The sequence below is a fragment of the Numida meleagris genome, chromosome 1 (genome assembly GCF_002078875.1).
Source record: "Numida meleagris isolate 19003 breed g44 Domestic line chromosome 1, NumMel1.0, whole genome shotgun sequence".
NCBI classification, from domain to species: Eukaryota; Metazoa; Chordata; class Aves; order Galliformes; family Numididae; genus Numida; species Numida meleagris.
In genome coordinates this window covers 954,537-974,796 of record NC_034409.1, presented here as the reverse complement: position 1 = coordinate 974,796, position 20,260 = coordinate 954,537, and the positions used below count along the sequence as shown (strand labels likewise).

The window sequence follows — 20,260 nt, the reverse complement described above, 5'->3', positions numbered from 1 at the left end:
ATCACTCCCACCTGCCATTTCCAGACATTCTTCCCCACCCAACCAGCTCACAGCAGCCTACAGATGTGCACACCCTAGGAGCTTTCTTTGATAGCGACAGGTTGGTAGAAACATCACCTGCACGCAGGATCTGTTGCTGTAAGTGACACCCCCAAAAACCTTTTCACCTGCTATCTCTTTTTTCCTGGCTCCATCTTTGAGCACTTCCCTTGATGCACAGAGGTCCCTCCTGCTCAGGATGGGACAGTGACCCTTCAAGGGCTTCACGATGCCATGACACAGACTCTACAGCAAATGAAGTGCATGTTTGGAGAGCAGAGTGGTCCTGGCCCAGCATGAAGGCAGATACATGGCCACGCACCCGCTGCTTCTGCTCCTCCGTGCGCACATCGCTGCGGACGTTGGCCCAGGGAATGTCCTCGGGCCACCAGATGGGCTTGCAGCTCTCCTTGCCCCAGCCTGGTTTCCCACGACCTGTGGAATACTTCAGCATCTCCGGGATGAACGCTCGCAGCTGTGCCTGGAACAAAAACACATCAGAGGGTTTTTAGGAACTCTCATCATCTGGTAGCACAAAGTTATGACATTTCGTTTCCATTCTGATGAACTACGGACTGCAGAAGAGCTGAATGCCCAAGGAAAACAGACAAAACTTCACCATCTTCTCCCAAGTCTCAGCTGAGAAGAGCTTAGAAACAAAATATGGAAGAAGTAAAACCAAAATTAAGCCAACTGGATCAATAAGGCAAGACACACACTGTGTTAACACCCTGCAACAACACACTTCATGGTTCGAGAGCTATCATGAAGAGATCTGAAGGGGGGAAAAAGTCAGAATACTGCAGGAAAAAACAGCAATAAAACATTCCCGGTGTGACAGTGTCCCTGGGAGTCCTTCTGTCACTCCTGGAGGGTATCTCACACCTTCTGCCATAGCAGGGGGGTTTCTCCTAACCATCCCAACCACAGGCCTGGTTCCAGTCTGGGTATTGTTGGCTTGAAACTATAAATCAGCTCATGCAGAGGCTGCCTCCCTCAAGACAGCAGGGATCTGTGGGAGCCAGGAGTTGGACTCAATCAACCCTATGGGTCCCTTCCATTGGGATATTCTGGCTCTGTGAGTTCTACAGGAACACAGAGCAGAAAGAGTCCAGCCACAAGAAGTAACATGTGCTCAGAGCTCGCTTAAAAAGAAAAATTTAAGCGTACTTTGATGAAAAAGGAAGAAAAAAAAAATTTCTCTGAGCACATGGTTCACTGCACTGCATACCTGCTAAGAGCAATGGGATGCCCGGTGCAAAAACAGTTAACAGCTCCTTCCCAGAACTGCTATCTGCAAGCCTTGTTAACAGATGGATTAATTACTGGTCCTGGGGAGTTCAGCAGCTCGAGGCACTTGTTAGGAGGGCTTGCCTTTAATCCGCCAGGGAGACAATCAGCTGCTCCAGCATGAGGATGGCTCTAATTAGTGCCATAACGAGACCTTACCCCAGCACTTCTGAGACAAAGACTCCACATCTCCAGGGGTGCAGCCAGCAGGATCTGTGGGAGCCACGTTCTGCAGCCTCCATCCATGAAACATCCTCCAAAAAAAGCAAAGCTCTCCCCAAAAAGACCGCAGCTCACCCTGGTGTCAGCTCTGGGAAAGGTTTTTATAGGCTCCAGCATCAAAAAGTTGAGAGAAATGGTAGGAAATGTCTCCTTGAGACCTTTTGGTCATCTCAGTTTTGGTACTGAATTCAATCAGGGAATTGTAGGGGTTGGAAGGGACCTCTGGAGATGTAGTCCAAGTATCAAAGGAAGCAAACTAATCCTGATCCTATCATCTGCGATGGTACACAGCACAGACGAGTGCTGGGAACAAGAGGTCCTGTGTGAGGAGCATACAGGGCTTAAGGTTAATGACCTGATGAGGCTTCCAGAGGGCAGAAAACCTGCGGCTGGGAATCTTCTCCTGGCCTCAAGCATCTCCAAAAAGCAGCACACGGGGCTCCTGATTGGAAGAGGGCAAAGAAACAACTGCAACTGTTTTTCAACAGCCAATTTTAGACTGTTTATTTTACTTCTAACATCCAGATTGAAAAGCAAGGCATGTGTCAGCGTTGTAATAAGGTGCTCCAAGCAGGGAGCTGTGGGGCTACGGAGCATCCCAGCTGCAGGAGCCCCATCCAGGACAGCAGAACCAGGCACTTCCCCATAGCACATCACAGAATCACAGAATTGTAGGGATTGGAAAGGACCTCTAGAGATCATCGAGTCCAACCCCACTGCAAAGCAGGCTAAATATGTACAACTCTGGTGTAGAGCATCAACTTAACAGAGCCCACGAAGCAAGGAGACATTTCTACACAACAGCTCCAGGGTCAGAGCCCCAACACCATTCCTATCTCCTGCACAGCTGAGGTGAGTGATGCTCTTTGCTCAGAGCAGACCTGCTCAGCCTTTATTTCCCTCCAGACCAGCAAGGAAGCAGAGCAATTAAAAGGAGAAAGATTTTCACCCTCCCCTTTGAGGAGCTGATGCTTCTACCACCTGCCTGCAGGCACCTGCAGCTCCCACAGACACACCTCTTCATGGTGCTGCTCCATTTGTGCTTACAAATATTTGGGGTTTCCAAAGGGCTTTGTGTTTCCATAGGGTTTTGTGCTGTTTGGTTGAAAAGCTCTCTAGCTGCTAACAGTGAATGGAATTATATCAGCAGCTCTAGGAATCAGAATTCCTACAGAAATCAACACCATCTCCAGCCATGCAACATGTTGCAGTGATTTAGCAGTCGGTGTTATCACCCACTCTCTCAAAGAAATGTATTTTGTGCCACTGTGGCACAAAAATGACAGCAGCCTCATCATATTCAGCAGATCTGCTTCGTGCTTCTATTTAAGAGTCTGGCAAAAACTATATGGCAGCTGGACTCCTTCAGGAATGACATTACCTCATAACCACCACATGCACCATATTTACTCCCTGAAAATTCTGCAAGGAGGAAAACCTCCTGGGTTGTGAGAATCCACCCAGGAGGCTGCAGTGCTGTCAGTTCAATGCTGTGTTCTGTCCTCAGATGGCCTCCAGGCATTCAGAGCTATAAAATTTTAGAAGAACACCTACAAGATGTCATCCCTGTGTGACATGCAGGGAAACTGAGCCTGGGTGCTGTCTCTGGAGTCCCAGGAGAAGGGCTGGACTTCAGTACCAGCCCATAATATGCACATAAAGCACTGCAATGCTGGACACGAAGAGCACAGACTGTGCACATACTTGGGAGAAGCCTTCACAAAGTTGTTCTGGGTGATCATGTTGCACTGGAAAGAAGAGAGCTACTCCTAACACAAGACTAGTTTTACCACAGCTCAAGTCCTTTCATGCAGCATTAAGCAACCCTACATTGCTGTGCTGTTGCATCAGCGGTTTGCACATGTTTTCCCTGCAAAACACGGAGGGGGAAGAAAGGAAATAAAAGCATTTATCATTTAATTGAGCTAGGAGAAGGCTGGGAACACACAGTGTTGGGTGGGGGAAGCAAGCAAACCTCAGGGGCACCTTGGCTAAATCTTGGTGCAGTTTCCTGAAGACCAAGGACATGACATTCTTGGAAGGAAAAAACCTAATTTTTAACCTAACATGAGAATTATTAGTATTTTTCTCATAAATCTTTGGAGGAAAGGCTGCTTCTCTGGAAGCAACTTAAGCACTTAAGTTACTTACTAAGTCACTTAAGCAACTCTTGATGTTAAAATATTTCATTTCCAACTTTATCATAAAAAATAAAGTTATCAAAGGGCTGGACCTGGACAGAAAGGAAGTCCCCATTTCCCTAGGGCAGTCTCTATCAGTATCTCACCCAAGGTTTAATGTGGCCTTAAATGATTGGCAAGCTCCCCTCTGTTCTAGCAGAAAAATAAGGGAAGGATCCAGAACACACAAGAAACAGCCAAGGAGGATAAACCAAAATGGAACAGCAGAAGTCACCTCCCTGAACACAGGGCTCAAAAATCACAAAATGCTTCCCCTGTTCATGGTGCGTGGAGGTGAGAAAAACAGCTCAAAGTGGGGTGCTCCCTACAGCCTCCAGCTCTGAGAAGCACCTCTGCTGCTGCATGCAGAAAATAAGCAGCAATAACAAAGCTTGACATCTAACTAGAGCTGTCACATCCCATGGGACAGAAAGAAGAGATCAAGTGCATCCCCTGGTGATGCAGGCACCAGCTCCGGTGCAGAATAACAGGATGTGACTGCAGGATCTCACATCTCTCTCCGGTTCTGCCAAATTTCTGCCATGACTGTGCTTACCTGGGTCATCTTGTCCACTGAGACAGGAATGCCATCGATGGTGAGGGGCGGTAACTCTGAATTAACCTCCTGAGGTGCAGGAGCGTGCTCTGCCAGCGCCGACTCCAGGTCTTCCAGAATCATGCTCTTGTACTTGCGTACCTGTGGGGAATCATTAAGCTCAGGTAAACAAGGTGAGGAGCACCAGGAGAGGAGAGGTGAGGAGCAGGGCCAGCTGCCTTCCCTAGGGCGCTGGGGAGCCGAAGGAGCAAACAATGCCATGCAAAAACACCCGCCAGCCCCCAAGGCTTGGCTGCATCAAAAGGCGATGATGAAACGTTGGGTAACACCACGAAGTGGAAGGATTTGTGGGATCCAAGTAAAGTTCAGAAGTAAGACTTATCGTAGTCAGGATCTGCTCCATTTGCTTGCTGTGGCAAGGTGCAAGCTGTGCTCAAAGACATCCATCGTTACCTGCACTTTTAATTGAGGCTATTAGCCGTGGGGAGCTGTGCTGGACAGCTAAAAACTCAGTGCTAAACTCATGTTCATACACTGAATCCCTATTTCCAGGGCCTTAAACGTGACCTTCAGATCACTGCCAGGCTCAAAAGGCTGCCCTGAGCCAGAATTAAACCTGCAAAGAGGGTGAGCAATTTATCACATGGCTTTTTCTAGAGACACCTACCACGTTCTCCAAGGGTGCAGCTCCAAAGACTTTGAAGACAGGGTTGGGTTTGGAGGGTGAGATGCACAGGACAATGGCTTGCTGCCCCACTCTGGTGGTGTACTCATCCAGCGTGGCACGGAGCTTCCTGAAACAGAACCAGAGAATAGGTGTCAGCTGAGAGTCCTGCAGAAACATGACCCTTCCCATTGTCAGCTCCCTTTTTGGAGGCATCCCATTCACAAACCAGGTGAGCAGCAGAGCCTCAGCTGTCAGATCGGCCACACAGTGCTTCCCTGCTGTGCTCCCCGCAGTCGCACAGCAGCTCAAATATCAGCTATTCTCCTGTTCTCCATTTTTTCCCCACTGATGCACAATGGAAAGAGAAATCGACACAGCAGCAAAGCTAACGTGCATCTCCTGCTGTCCTTAACTCTGTCACTGGCCAAGTGTACTAGGATACAGAACTTGTAAGGTGAAGAATTTGACTATTTCAACAATATTCAGAAAACACAGCTTATTCTACATTTGGGCTCATAGCACTGCACATCTCTGGTACCAGAACTGCTGGCATTCAGCTGGCAGCTCCACAACAAGGCAAGAGCCAGGAGCATTGCACCAGCAGAGTACAGGGAGCCCACGTGCACCTGCCCCATCAGCAAATCCCCTTGGAATGAGCTCTCTGTAGGCAGAAAACGTTCCATCACAGACCTTCCTCCTCTTACTAACTTCCAAGCAACACAAGAGAATGCATCAGGAACTTCGGCAGAACGTCGTTAAGCAAAAGAGGAGTAGTAGTACAACCTGAGCTGAGCAGAGGACATTTTAGGATCTCTTCTGGACATTTTGGAACCTGCTGGCAGCACAGAGCCAAAAAGCACCACCACCACCAGAATCAGAAGCCAGCTTCCCACTTCACGCACGCCGCTGCTTAGAGGTGTTAAATTGATCAGAATGCACAAAAAGGATGCATTTTGTCAGTATTTTACGTGTAATCAGACAAAGCAGTTGCAAGAGAGGAGAAGTAATTCCTTTACAGAGGAGTTTCTTTTAAACTATGTTGTTCACACGTCAAGGGAGAAAGAAATCTGCTCTTCAGAAATGCTGCAAACACGTGGCTGAGTCATAGGGAGGAGGGAAAAACAGAATGAAGCTATAAAAGAAAAGGAGCCTACTCCCAGGAAGCACTGTTTAACACCAAACCTGCTCCATTTCTTTCCACTTTCGTCATGTGCAAAGGGTGTTACATGACTTAGCAGGTGAATAAACACACCATAAGGAAACCAGCTTAGTTTCTCATCAGCTTTACAAGAGTTTGAAGCAGAGGGAGAAGAGGCAAAGCTGGATTGACTGTCTCAGTGCATGAAGTGTGCGTGCAGGAGGAAATCAGCAAGCAGCACAGGGTGACAAATATCCCAACTTCTTTAATACAATCTAACTGAGGTCAGAACAGTTCAAAAAGCAAAAATCAGAGTGTTCCAAAATGTTCTAAATGGCAGCAGCCAATGTTTAGAAATGGTTCCTAAAGGCAGCCTTGCAGTGATCACCACAGACTTGCAGACTGCCCTGCAGCATCAGTGCTCCTTGGTGGCCATCAGGTGGGCAGAGATGCTCAGAGAGCTCAGAAGAATCATGTCATCATGCCAAAAAAAAAAAAAAAAGGGGCATTCTTCAGTTGGTAGATACATCCTCAGAGCTGGGATGTGGCTGTAGCTCTCAGGACAGCTGGAAAGTCACAGGAAAGGCCTTGGAAGGCAACGTTACTGCGATGGATTGAACCAAAGCCACAACTTGACCCATTCTTGAAAATTAAAATACTGCTTGCGAGCTCCAGAAATGATGCCCCAGAACTCCACGAGCTGGGCAGCCCCTGGTCAGCACACAAACGGCACCGGGAAGGGATGGAGGAGGCAGCCCAAGACGTCAGAGTGCAGGAGGAGTCCTTACCGTAGTAAACGCGTCTGCTGCCTCTTACGGATGGATGGGTTGGATTCAAAAACGTGTGGTCGCTTCCGTTTCTTACCCGTTGCCACAGCAGCTGCTGCTGCCATCCCCACAGGGCCTGGAAATGAAACCACGAAGGTGAATCAGCACCATTCCAGATATAGAATGGCTTGGGTTGGAATGGGCCATAAAGATCACAGAATCGTGGAATGGTTGGGCTGGAAGGGACCTTAACGATCATAAAATCATGGAATGGTTGAGTTGGAAGGGACCAACCAGATCACAGAATGACTTGGATTGGTAGGGACCTCAAAGGTCATAGAACTAGAGAACAGTTGGGCTGGAAAGGACCTCAAAGCCCCCTCAGCCCCTGCTACGGACTAGTTGCCAACCACCACATCAGGCTTCCCAGGGTCCCATTTTTTCTCCCTGTGTCAGAGGTAAATGGCCACATCAGGTGGCCCCAAAGCTTTGTGTTTAACAGAGGTGCAGCTGCAGGAGCAGGAAGCCCTAAACTACCAAGTGCTGGAATCACCATAATATATTTTAAATACTGAGAGCCAGTTTCTGCAGAAAAGCTGTGCTGTGCACAGGCTTTGGGTATGGTGGGCATGGGAAGCACAGTCAGGGTCATCTTTACCCATTTCTCCCCATTTCTTCACTTCCATTTTCCTTCTATACAAGCTTCAAGCCATTGGCAGTAACCTCTACTCAGCTATCTCTTCTCCACTGATACCTATTCCAACAGCTAAAGTTGGACTTTCTCAATGCACACAATCCTCTATTCATATTGTGCACATCCAGAAAGTTGCCTTTTCACCACTCCTAAAGATTTTACCTTTTTGTTAAGACAACCTCACTTCCAACTGCAAGCTATTTGTAGCAAGGGTTGACTGCTCAGCATGTTTAACAGGGACGCTCACCGCATCGACAAGTGCTGATATTGAGCTGCCTTACAACTTCTGACAAGGAGCTTTATTCCACCAATAATGAGCCAGATCAGTCTGTGAGTGCTTATTTATCAATTATCATTGTTTTTTTTCTGCTAGAGAGGTAGACCCACTACAAGCCAAATTTTGAGGATGCGTGGCAGGCATTTACCAGAAGAAGTTTGTGATCCTGAAACAGTTCTTCATTCAATATATAGAATGGCTTGGGTTGGAATGAGCCTTAAAGATCATAAAATCCCAGAATGGAGTGGGTTGGAAGGGACACTAAAGCTAATGGAATGGTTGGGTTGGAAGGGTCCTTAAGGATCACTGATTCATGATGTGGTTGGGTTGGAAGGGACCTTAAAGCCCTACTAAAACTGAAGCAAGAAGGAAGCATTCAGAGCATCCCATGGGAGAGAAAGGACCACCTGGACGGCCCCAGGCATGGTCGGTGGCCTCAGTATGAATGGTATGTCACGAGAAGGATGCTGAGCACCCTGCTGCTTTACCTGCTGCAGCCAGGTGGGCCGTCACCTCGTCGGCAGCCGTGGAGTTGAGGATGTCGGAGTCGTCATAGGATGTGTCCTCGGGTGAGGAAGGCGAGTCCTCGTCGGCGCTCAGCATGCTGTGCTCCGTGTAGGTGGCCACGTGGACCTGCTGCACCTGCTGGGCCACTGCGTGGGCCTCGATGGTGGCCATGTGTTCTGTTTGGGTCACGCCGTGTTCTTCCATCAATAGGTACTGGAAGGGAGAAAAAGATCATAGACTGGGCGTTAGGGACACATGTACCATAAATAAAGGGAACAGAGGGTGAAGCCAGCTGGGTGAGCAGGCCACGAGCAGGATGGAACAGAGGTTACCTCCCCTAGTGGCCTTCCACAGGAGGGATATTACTGGTCCAGGAGGCAGAAGAAATTCTGAAAAATCCTAATGCCCAACTACACAGCACAGCACCAGAAGCAGGCACCATTGCTAGAGGAAAGGTCTTCACACACCTGGCATTCCTGAGCTGAGTGCTCTGCGTGGCTGAGCACAGCTGGAGCTTGTTTCTGCCACTTTGACACCAAGGGAAGATGCTCAAGAGCAATACACAACCCAACCTCAACAGCCCAGGACGTGAATTACAATGACAGGACAGAGGTTTACTTGGCAGCAAGTTGTGTTCTGGAGACGACTTTTGCTGCATTATTTGCCCAGAGTCCGGAAGCAGGAAAAATCATTACAACTTAAGCATAAGCATCATGTAAAGCATACTTATTTAATGTAGCTAAGTGGTAAACCACTGAGCAGAGCAGCAGCTCACACAGTCAGTAGGGCACCAGACCATGCAGCATGAACATAAATCTGAGCAGAAGGAACAAGACAGGAGATGGACAGGTATTTTCAGTGGCTATCTACTGTACATTGGTGGGAAAGCACCAGCACGTCACACATTATTACATCACATGCCAAAGGGACCTTGAGGCCATAATAATGGGGGGTCAAAAGTCTACAAGATTAAAAGCTCTTTATCACACCCTCTCCATGGAAATCTGTTCTGCTTTTCAGGAGCAGAGAGCCCAGAGCACAGACCCGGCCATGGTGCACTGCACCATCAACTCAACCACAGCGTGCCAACACGCAGCTCTGCTCTTCCAAAGCTTTCCATAACTTCTATCATATATATCCTGCCAGAAACACACCATGCTTTGCAAGTGATCAGCATGACAGCAGCTCTGATAAAACAATCATCAGGCTGACGGCGAGCCCAGAAATGACATCACCAGGACCAACCACACCAGAACAATGGGACAGTGAGATCCATGATTCTATGATTCTATGTCAGGAGGAAGAGCTCTTGGCCAAAGTCATCTTGGCCACACCAACCAAGAACAACTACTTGAGACATTGCAAAAGGGATGATTACAAATGCGGGATGCTCCATGGAAATAATGGAGGAGAGCACCTCAAAATCATAGAATCATAGAATTAGCTAGGTTGGAAAAGACCTACAAGATCACCTAGTCCAACCATCCACCTACCACCAATAACCCCACTAAACCATGTCTCTCAACGCTATATCTAAACGTTTCTTGAACACAGAATGAGGACAGGAGGTTTGGTGGAAGGCAGAAGGAGATGACCTGAGTCTTATGCTGATTTTGGGAGAGGAAGAAGGGCAAAGCAAGTCCAAGGCTGTGGGGAGAATTACCAGCAACGCTGTGTAATGAATACTACCAGCATTTATAAAGTGGCCCTTCCAAAGGCAGCTTCACCTTGAAGACACCGCAGCCAGCAAATCAATTCTTTTAGCAAGTCCCACCAGCCAAACATCCATCCACCTCTTCCAAAATCATTTTCCACATTTGACTCAAGCACACCTATTTTTATTTCTTTCTTTCTTAAGGGGAAACAAAAGCTGCATCTCAAATGCAGGGAGAATACCCCCTGGACAGCACTGAGGGAAAGCTCCCTGCTCAAATGCCAGAGGCACATACAGGGTTGAATGGAGATGAGAAGAAGCTCATTGACAAAAATATTGAAAGGAGACTTCGGATGAGCCAAGCAAAAACCCACTATCGTGGAATTAAGTTTAAAAATATCACGTTATTCTCGAAATGACTGTGGGCAGTTACATCCTCTTGCTCAATGGACAGCTTCCAACCAGCAGGTCCTGGACTATAGGATGTGTTATCTCCAAGTATGGAATCAGGATGGGTTCACTCCACGTATGGGACTGCACAGTAATGGCTCTTTTTGCAGCAGACTTCGTTCTCCTAAGACAACTCCAACCTGGGCATTTGGGAACAGTTTTTCATTTCCCAACACAAAGAAATCCAGCTACATCTTTCCAAAAAGTGGTACTGAACTTCTCAAAACACCAAACATGCCAAACTCAATCTGGCTTCTCTCCTACGCTTCTAATAACGAGAATCACAAAATGAATGGCTTCACTAAGAGCTACCAACATCATGGTGGAGCTGACTCTTATTTTGGCATATCCTATCCCCCCAGAAAAGTGAGTTTCTTGTCTGGGAAACACTAGGAGAAGCCTTAAGAGATCTTAAATTGTATGGATAGAAATTAAACTCAATTTGGGCTCTAAATAGATGAGTTTAGATTGCTTCCTAGCTAGGCATGCAATAGGGGAGCTCTGACCTGCTGAAATGCAGTTGTGTGACCATTACAAACCTACGGCGGTTGAAGCTCCAATCACCTTCCTACTCACAAAGGAACCAGGTGTTGCCCAGCCCTGCTTATAGGTCACTGAGATGTTAGAATTACCCAAAAGAGCAACAATTCAAATACCTCCAGTAAGGAAGGGACTGAGACGCCAAAGTGCATTGAAGCAACATGAAGTTCTCTAGTTGGAAACAGATCCAGCATAATCTTCTTCTAAGGAACTTACTTTGTTATCACTACAGAAAAATGGGGGGAGCGAGGAAGATTTCAGACAAAACCTTAATGGAGCAGCATAGCAAGCCATGCTTTTCCCGAACCACTGGGCTTTCTATTTCTGAAGTGGTTCACTGCTGTTTTCCCCATGGTGCCATACAACTTTAAGTGCTTTCCATTGAAATAAAGAAGTGTTTACCCACATAAAAAAATACGACCAGAATATATGTGACAACGTGTTGCCACCGCTCAGCTCCCCAGGAAATGAGATTGCAAGATGAACAATGCCTCCGCATCAGCTTTCTTTAGGAGGAAAAATGCTTGAACCAGGGCAATACCACTCAAAATTATGTTATTTTTATAAATAAAATCAGCAGCAGGCTGAAACTATGGGCCATGCATTCCTAAGTGGGCAAACAGGCATCTGGGTGACCAACATCAACGCGTGGGTGCCCATAAAGAGCAGACAGGAGTGTGTGGGTACTTGCTCTCATTTTTATGGGCACTTCTTGTGCTTCCACCACCAAGCAGAACATTGCTCTGTCCTCTTTGTACCCTCACCTTCATCATTCCAGCCTATATAAAAGTAAATAGAAGCTGGAAAAAAAGGCAAGAAAGTACTACACACCTACCACAAAGTAGGACTTGCTCTTCAGTGGATGCAGGAGCCTGCCCAGTTGTGCAGATCCCAACACCACAAGCTTCAGTAACTCATTTCCACAGTGTAACTTGGATGAACTCTAGTTTAACCCGCTAGCTGACTTCACTCAACGCCGATCTTCTACTTTTCCAACTTCTGCGCTCCTTTCATGTCTGCACATTTTCCTTCTGGAAAATTCCCAAATGCCTCCAGCATCCGAAGGGCAAAAGCCTTATAGCTGTGTGTTGAAAGTTTGGGTTATTATTCAGATTATCCATCTTTTCACATTATTCCTGCAGGATTCCTGGTAGAAATGAAGCTGTGAGCACATAGGAAGTACTGTCCAAAGAGCCACCAAAACAGCTCCGCCATGGATCTGATGGACTGGAAAAGGGATTATTGTACAGAGCATGAAAGGAAAAAAAATCGTTCTTGATTCTTTTCAGAAGTGAACATTCCTCATTCCAGAAAATGAATGTTTACTCCTCTTCTGCTTTATAAACCAGAACAGTTTCAGGTGCAAGGAAACCCTGATACCATGACGATGCCTGTGGAGACGTTTCCTGGTAGCTGTGGCTTAGTCCTGAAGCTTTGGATGACAGCCAAAAGCATTTTTAAAATCGTTTAAAGTGCTTGAAAACAGAAAAACGAGGATAAAGCCATCTCACCACGCAGTGCAGTTGCTCTGTGGTCGCAATGGAGGCTCCCTTGATGCGCTGTTGATGCCAGAGCTGGAGAAATACCAGGTGCTGGAGGAGAAAAGCAACCCAAAATAGCAAAACCTGACCACCCGAAACAGCAGAAATCAACGGAAACTGAGCACAAAAACTGTAAATCCTACATTCGATTCAAAGCCATGTGGCTGAAAATGGAGCTCTTGTCAACTCTGTAATCTGCGGTGTGAGTAGAAGTAACCACATCAACACAAAGCCATGTGGGTTACCCCACTGGAGGAACTCCTCTACCACCATCTCATGACAGTGTTGCTTCGTGGGTGCTTTAAACCGAGCCAAAGATAAGATGTCGACACGAGAAAAAAAACAGCTAGAAAAACGTCTTAGGCTGTTTAAATAATTTCCATAAGGATGCAAAGCATGGGCCAAAGGAAAAGGGCTGAGATCCACTCTGAGTGGACTATAACTCCAAATTCAACATTTTCAGGTTTTGCGACCAGACCTTTCTTCTGCTTGGACATTTTGGGTGGAGGCTTCTCCTTTCAAAGCTCGCTTCTTCATCAAAAATTTCTGTTTTTTCTTTGCAAATACACTTTGCTATCACCGCAGTGTCTCCTAGCTGAAGGTTTCGGAAAGTTTGAGGTCCCAGTTGGGCGCTGACCACACAGCAGCTCCACTTTCTTTATGGAATAAGTAAGGATTGAGAAATGATACAGGGTAAAAGGCAGAGGACTGAGGTGCAGCAGCCCACGTAGGCATAGAGGCGCAGCTCTCCCCGGTCTACTTCTTCCATAAAACATCAGTCAGGCCACTGGGTGGTGATGGACCCACCTGAAGTTAATTTAGAAGCCTTATTGGAGAGAGGGCCCATTTGGCACAGCCATGAATAATCCCTCTGGCTCATTTCCTTATTAGATCCAAAGGAATGGAAACGCTCCCAGTTTCCCCTTTTCCATTTTCTGCTTGATCCCTGTGCTGCAGACTCCGTATTGAGCATCCTGCGTGGGACAACAGCACATCGCACAGCACCGCCTGGCACTACGCAGCTCAGCCTGAAATCTAGCTTTAAAAAGGGAAAACCACATTAAATCCGTCTCACTATTCCAGCATCACGCTTTTAACTGCAATGAAACGCTGCTCCATGCTCAGAGTGCTGATTTTTTTTTTTTTTTCCAAAAAATGTGCAACACCTCCTCCCTTTCTTCCACTCCTTTTGTAAAGCCGGCGAGCATCTGGAGTTTAATATGCCCTTAATGGATTCAAGCCTGCCCTGTAAATAAGCCCTTTGCTTTGCATGAAACCACCACCATCACACTGGCACCTTTGTTCTCGGGGGCTGCTATGATCCGGGTGTGTTAAACCCCATGCAACAGTGCGGCCAGCTCCTCCTCTTGCAGTGCTGTGGTGGTTTCCAGCCACGTGCACCAGCACCTCTGCTAGGAAATGGGCTTCCCCATCAGCACGTAGACGTTTGCTGCTCAGCCTTCCTCCTTCCCCATCTTGCACGGGGATTGCTTGCAGGAGCTGTGATGAGATGGTGGCAGTGCTCAGCGCTGCTCAGGTGCTTGCCTGCAACCCTTGTATGGAACGAGATCAGAAAGCACTTGTCCTGCCTAAGTACTATGCCTAAGTACTTACCACATCAGGTTGTTTGATTTTAAAAGTGTTTTCTATTGGCACTATAGGTTTCGATGAATTCCCAACTCCCTACAAAGACAGCCTGGAATAATTCCTAAGTGCAAAGTGATCCAGTGAGAAATTAATCACTCGCCATTTAGTGATCAAAGAAAGTACTATTGGAGGGGAATCCTGCATCTCCCACTGCATTTTGCTGTTCAGGCACAAAGCCCTCCGTGCATTTTTCAAAGCAGAGGTGCTTCCTCATCCCGTGAGCATCTCATCAGCAGGTTCCAACGGTGGGAGAATTAACTTTGTGTACTGGGATTTCCACGAGGACAACTGCAATCATGCCTTAAACCACTGCTGCTGATCAGCCCCCATTGTAGCAGACTGCAGTAGCCACGTTTTTGACTCATTTTGGATGGGTCCCAGCTCCATCTCTTGTCACTCTGCCACAGCCAAGCAACGCCCAGGCCCAGCTTTTCGTAGGGAGACGAAGAAGAGGCCTTTGTGCCCTTCCTAAAAGGAGGCTCCGGGCTCCTGCTGGACCTCTCTGTGCTGTGTCCAACCTGTTGGCAGCTGTCCCAGGTTAAAAATTCACTCATTCACCTTTAGATTGGCTTTGATGCCATTCCCGTGCAATGATGTGCCTCGATGGAATTACTACTGCAGCTTTGATAAGGAAACGATGCCATCCATCAGGAGCAAGACTGATTTGTACCTTTATTATTACCGTAACTCATTGAAAACAATGAAGTGCAAAAAATCCCATTGTTCTGGCGCTCATGGAGAGAATTTGCTGTGGTCATGCACTGGCAGAAACGCAGTAACTCGAGCTCTAGGAGGGACTGAAATCCACTTCTTGTCGTCCCACAGCGTCCTCCTGTGGCTTAATGCAATTATCCTTTTAATTAGGCTGGAAAAATAATCCCTATGCCACCAGTCGCAGCATAAAGAATCTTAAAAAAAAAAAAAAATCCTAGAAAACCAAACCCATCTCTTTTACCACACCTTTCTCATCAGCATCTCACCTGAAAGAGCTGCAGAAAACACAGAAAGCCTGGAAAAGAAACCAACGGGATTTCACACCTGTTTATTAAGCATGTAAGTGGAGTCTGGACAGCAAAGCATCCAACAAACAGCATCCTCAAAGGTGACATTATGTCCACTTGCATACTTTCATTTCAAGAACCACGGAAATCCCAATTTCTAATTATTTTACTCTGAACTATGTGGCCTTTAAGTCATTCTAAGTGAATTGCGCGTCTCTAGCTGATTCAGCTTTTTAATTAATTTGAAGAATTGCTAACCCCATCAGCTGTGTGACTGGAGGATCTGCTGTTTGCTGACGGCCCTTTCCCGACAGGATTACTGCCCAAAAGACCAAGCACAGCCCTGGCGGGCTGAATTAAGGTGCGAGTGTTCCCATTTTTAATCCTCTTTTAGAGAGGGAGAGGATTACTGTTACACTGGGCTGCTGCAAGGGAACATAATGGGAGTGTTGGGAGGAGCACGCCAGTGAGAGAGCAGTGGTGGGCAGATGCTCACTGGGATTTGGAGACAGCATTGACAGCACATTTGGAGATGACCCAACAGGAGATTTGGAAACAACACCACGGGATCAACCTGTTGGCCATGGCCCTTAGTGCTTGGCTAAATGCGTTGCTTGCCCTCGTGCTGCCTTAGCTCAATCATCTACTCTGTGGTAAAGGCACAGGGTACAGCCCTTATTAAATTATCTGCACTAAATTACATAGCTCTGACCTAAGATGGCAGGCCTGGTCACGAGGCTGGGTGGTTCTGTTGGTGATGTGCTCTGCAAGGAGCTCACAGAATGGGTTGGGTTGGAAGGGGGCCCAAAAACTATCATGGCATGGTCTATCCCAAACCCAGGCTGAACTACACCTCTGTGACCATACTTGGTTTTGGAGGTGAGGCTCCACCTTCACCAGGAGAGGAAGGGGACAGCCATTGGATCATAGGGCATCCCAGGTGGAAGGGACCCATGAAGACCATCAAGTCCACACAGCACCAACCAAACCCTATGTCTGAGAGCGGTGTCCAAATGTTCCCTGGGCTCTGGCAGCTCAGGGCCGTGCCCACCGCCCTCTGCTGAACAAACCAAGGGACCTCAGCTGCTCCTCATACATTTTGCTCCAAGCTCATGGCATCTGCTTGCAGCCACGAGCGTGGTTCCGCAGCAGGAATGCTGGAAGCTGATGAGCAAAACCCTGGAAAGGGAAAATCCCACCTCTGCAAACTGAACACCAAGTGCTGGAGAGCCTGTTAACCTGGCCACCTAGCTCCTCGAAGTGCACTGCTTACTATGCAGCTGTTTTCCATGCAAGCCAAACACTCAAAACTAATTAATCTGTTAAAAGATGAAACATTTATTACACGGTTATAACGTGCCTGCATACAAACAGGGCTGTTCATGCTCTGAACAAACACGGGGGCTGAGGGAGGTTTTAGGAGCTGCTGCAGTACACAACCATTTACTTTGGGCATGGAAAATGGAATGCAACATTTTATTTGCGGCTGCATTTTGTGTTTTAGAGGTCTTTGACACTTCCTCACCGCCACCTCCATCCACGTATGCTTCTCATTATCAGAGTTTAAGCATTACAGCCATCACAGGAACACACACCATTTGCTTCTTGGGCAACAGACCCACCTTAATGCTTTACCTTCCAGTCAAAAATACTAATGGTGCAGAAATAATAAGCCAGAAAAAAACAACTTGCAGACCTAAGCAACTATGAGAAGTGCTTCACATCAGCCCACCCTTCCTAGGGAGAAAGGGAGCAGCACTACCTCAAGTCCTCTCTCCTTCACAAGGAAAACTGAAGAGTTAAAGGATCTTTCTGCCCAATAGGAGACCCCAACAGATGAAGCCAAAAAAAAAAAAAAACCTTGCAGGGATAAGAATTAATTGGCACAACATCGAGGATGTCGCAATGTAAATAAAGCACGGAGGAATTATTTTTGACCCAGACATGGGGGAAGTTTCCCAAGCCGCACAGTCATCCCCGTTTGATGACTTTAATTAGAGGGTTATGTAATAAACAGTGGGTGGGAACTGGTTTCTTTCTGATTGCATTACTTGTCATAGAATCGCAGTATGGCGTAGGTTGGAGGGACCTTAAAGACCACCCAGTTCCAACCCCCTACCAGCATCTAACCTGAATCTCCCCTCTTTTAGTTAAAAGCCATCACACATCTCCTTTGCACAGACCCTCACGGAGGCAGGAAACCATCAACACCAGCCAAAATAATGCAGGTGAGGAAGCCCAGCACCACCACGCGCCGTGCTCCTCGCACCCCTTTCGTGCTCTGGCACAACAATATGCCCCCATTACCCACAAAGCAGGACAAAAAGATGAAAAATAACAGCAACAAAAAATAATGTTGGGCTCCTCAATTCTACGGGGACAAGGACCAGATGGAACACACCTGTAACACAAAGCACTGCGTGAGTCTCTGAACATGTACATTGTACTGGATGAAAACCAATGGCATTTCATTGATGTCAGCACGTAAGCAGGATGGATGCCTGTTGTTCTCCACTAGATACAGCCGCCAGCTCCTCAATGCCTTATCCATCAATAGCACAGACTCCTTGGAACACAACAGGTGACTCATCCACAACCAAAAACCCAACCAGACTCTGCCAGATGGCTGAGAAGTGCCGGGGGAGCCCAGGAGAAAGGGTTGGGCTGGCAGAGGCCAACAGACCTGTCTTCAACAGTGGGCACGTGAGCAACCACCAAACTGGACGCGTTATGAGTAGTTTCAAACCACGAGGGAGCAGATTACCTCTAAACACAGGGAAGACGTGCCCCAGGATGCTGCTCACGTGCCACCCAGCCCCATCACCCAGGGGTCCTCGATGGGTCGCGGACCTCTGGTGCAGCAGCTGAAATCCCAAAGAGGGGACTTTTATCATCAGCTGGCTGTAGCTGCTCCTAATTTTAGACAAGTGTCCTTAGCAAGAGGCTATTTACCAAACAGCTAATGAAGTTCGTTAGAGGAGAGCCGGGTGAGTCACAAGCGCCTGCTCCAAGTGCATTTTCCATTTTTTTCTACTACAGTCACAACTCGCAGAGCAAAGCAGGCGAGATCCCCACCACACGCCAGAAGTTGTTTAAAAAGAACAAGGAGCGTATTACAAAATTATTTTATTAAAGAACTCGATGACCGGGTAATCACTGGTACAAAAATAAAGTTAACGATAGATTCTTCCCCTGGACTTCCTTCAGGAACAGCAGCACAAGTCCAAAGTTGAATTTTACAGCAGTGCTTGCACTGAAAATCAACAGGAGCTAAGTTCTATTGACAGCACACGGCATTATGCATGAACATCTATTAAATTTTCATGGTACAAGGGATGCAAGGACATCCTACAGAGGCACTGCACCCAGCTTCCTTCCTAGAAGTTATTTTCTGGGCTGCTTTCCAGATCATAAAAGGCTACAGAAAAAAAAAAAAAATTATAGAAATATGAAAAAGGACCCAAAGCCTCCAGGGAGGCTGCATGGAATCTCCCAGGGCTCCCAACCCGAGACCCTGTGGCCGTTCGTGCTTCATTTTCATTTACAAAGCTGAAAGCCTCCAGGTTTGAGCCTGCCAGAAGCGGAGCGGGTTGCGATAAATCTAACAAAGATGATTCAGGTTTGTAAGTGGTGGGAAAAAAAAAAACTACTAATTCCAACACTTCAGGTAGCCCTCATGCCAAAACACCTAAAATTAAAAGCTGACATCTGTGCAGGTGACCAGTCACGTGGCTCAATAAAGCCAATAATTAAAGCCTAATTGCTACCAAGCCTAAAAGCACTGTGTGGCAGGAGTCATAAAGCAGCCTTTGCTCATCATCCCCTACAAGGAGGTTTACGCTATGCATCTTCCTGATGCCGCACACGTCGCTGGATTTATGGTGGTGAGAGCCCACTCATCGCAAAGCCTGCAGCTAAACAATGTGAGAGCCCTGAAAGCGTGATGCAAAGCTCCATCAAAGAGTGAACACACGGAGAAAATGATGTATGAAATGACTTAATTCTGCATCATAGCACTTGGCCATAATGAACGAGGCCAAAATCCCAAAGAAAGTCAATGCGATCCTTGTCCATGACAAATAAGACCAAAACCCCAAAGAAAGTCAATGTGATCTCCTGCCATGACAAATGAGACCAAAACCTCAAAGAAAGTCAACGTGATCCTCAGCCATGATGGATGAGATCAAAACACCCAAGAAAGTCAACGTGATCCTTTGCCATGATGGACAAGAACAAATCCCAAAGAGAGTCAACATGATCCTTAGCCATCCTGGACAAGACCAAAATCCTGAAGAAAGTCAATGTGATCCCCAGCCATGATGGAAAAGACCTAAACTCTAACGAAAATCAACGTGATCCTGAACCTTCCAAAGCTGTCGTCATCATCAGACACTTCCTCTTTCCCGCCAATGAAACAAGTGTTCTACCACAGACATTAAAAGACAGAAAACGGAACGATTTATCACCCATTTCCCTGCTATTAGGGCACGAAAAGAGCAACCCCACCGCTCTAAGGATGAGCAATGTCCTGCAGGTGACCCAACGGCTGAGGTAATGCCAAAGCACAAATGCATAAAACTGTGAAAAATGACACAAATCATCCGGCCAGCAGCAAGGCTGGCACCTCAAAGACAGAACCACATCATGCCAAAAAGTCCCAAATTCCAGAAATAACAAAGGGCACTCTAGGTAGGGGGGAGCAGAGATCCAAATCTTGAAGATATGCAGAGAAAATATTTCTGCACATTATCAAAATTAGCAGTAGATGCAAAAGAGTTCATCCCATGCACACTTAGGGTGGGGATTTTGTGCTCTGTGATGGTTATTTACAGTTCCCAATCCTGAGCAGCTCAGGAAGCAGTGGGAGCCCCATGGCCACACTGCAGCCCAATAAGGAGGGGGAGGGTTAAAGGGGGGGAAGGAGGAATAAAGGGAAGAGGTAAAAAAAAAAAGAGGTACAAACTAAAAAGGGGGGGGAGAAGAGGGGAAAATAGAAAAAGAAAGAAAAAAGGGAAAAAAGGGGGGGAAATAAAAATGGTGAAAAAGGAAAAAAATTAAATGGGGGGAAAAAAAAAAAAAAAAAAAAGGAG

At 46.9% G+C, this 20,260-nt stretch overlaps 1 protein-coding gene across 6 annotated transcripts in view; it reads right to left on the bottom strand.

Annotated features, from left to right (window-relative positions):
- The window catches only part of NRF1 (nuclear respiratory factor 1), a 45,566-nt gene extending 25,422 nt beyond the window's left edge, over window positions 1–20,144 (bottom strand). For 2 of the 6 annotated variants that reach the window (XM_021384228.1, XM_021384229.1), the window contains exons 1-6: window positions 11,098–20,141; window positions 8,319–8,550; window positions 6,881–6,995; window positions 4,955–5,081; window positions 4,288–4,428; window positions 362–520 (exon numbers count right to left, since the gene is read on the bottom strand). In XM_021384228.1, coding sequence (XP_021239903.1) covers window positions 362–520; window positions 4,288–4,428; window positions 4,955–5,081; window positions 6,881–6,995; window positions 8,319–8,550; window positions 11,098–11,175 — 852 coding nt within the window. In that variant the 5' untranslated portion in view covers window positions 11,176–20,141. Of the gene's footprint in view, window positions 1–361; window positions 521–4,287; window positions 4,429–4,954; window positions 5,082–6,880; window positions 6,996–8,318; window positions 8,551–8,669 lie in introns of all 6 variants that reach the window. The other 4 variants (XM_021384225.1, XM_021384226.1, XM_021384227.1 and 1 more) reach the window with 4 other exon arrangements.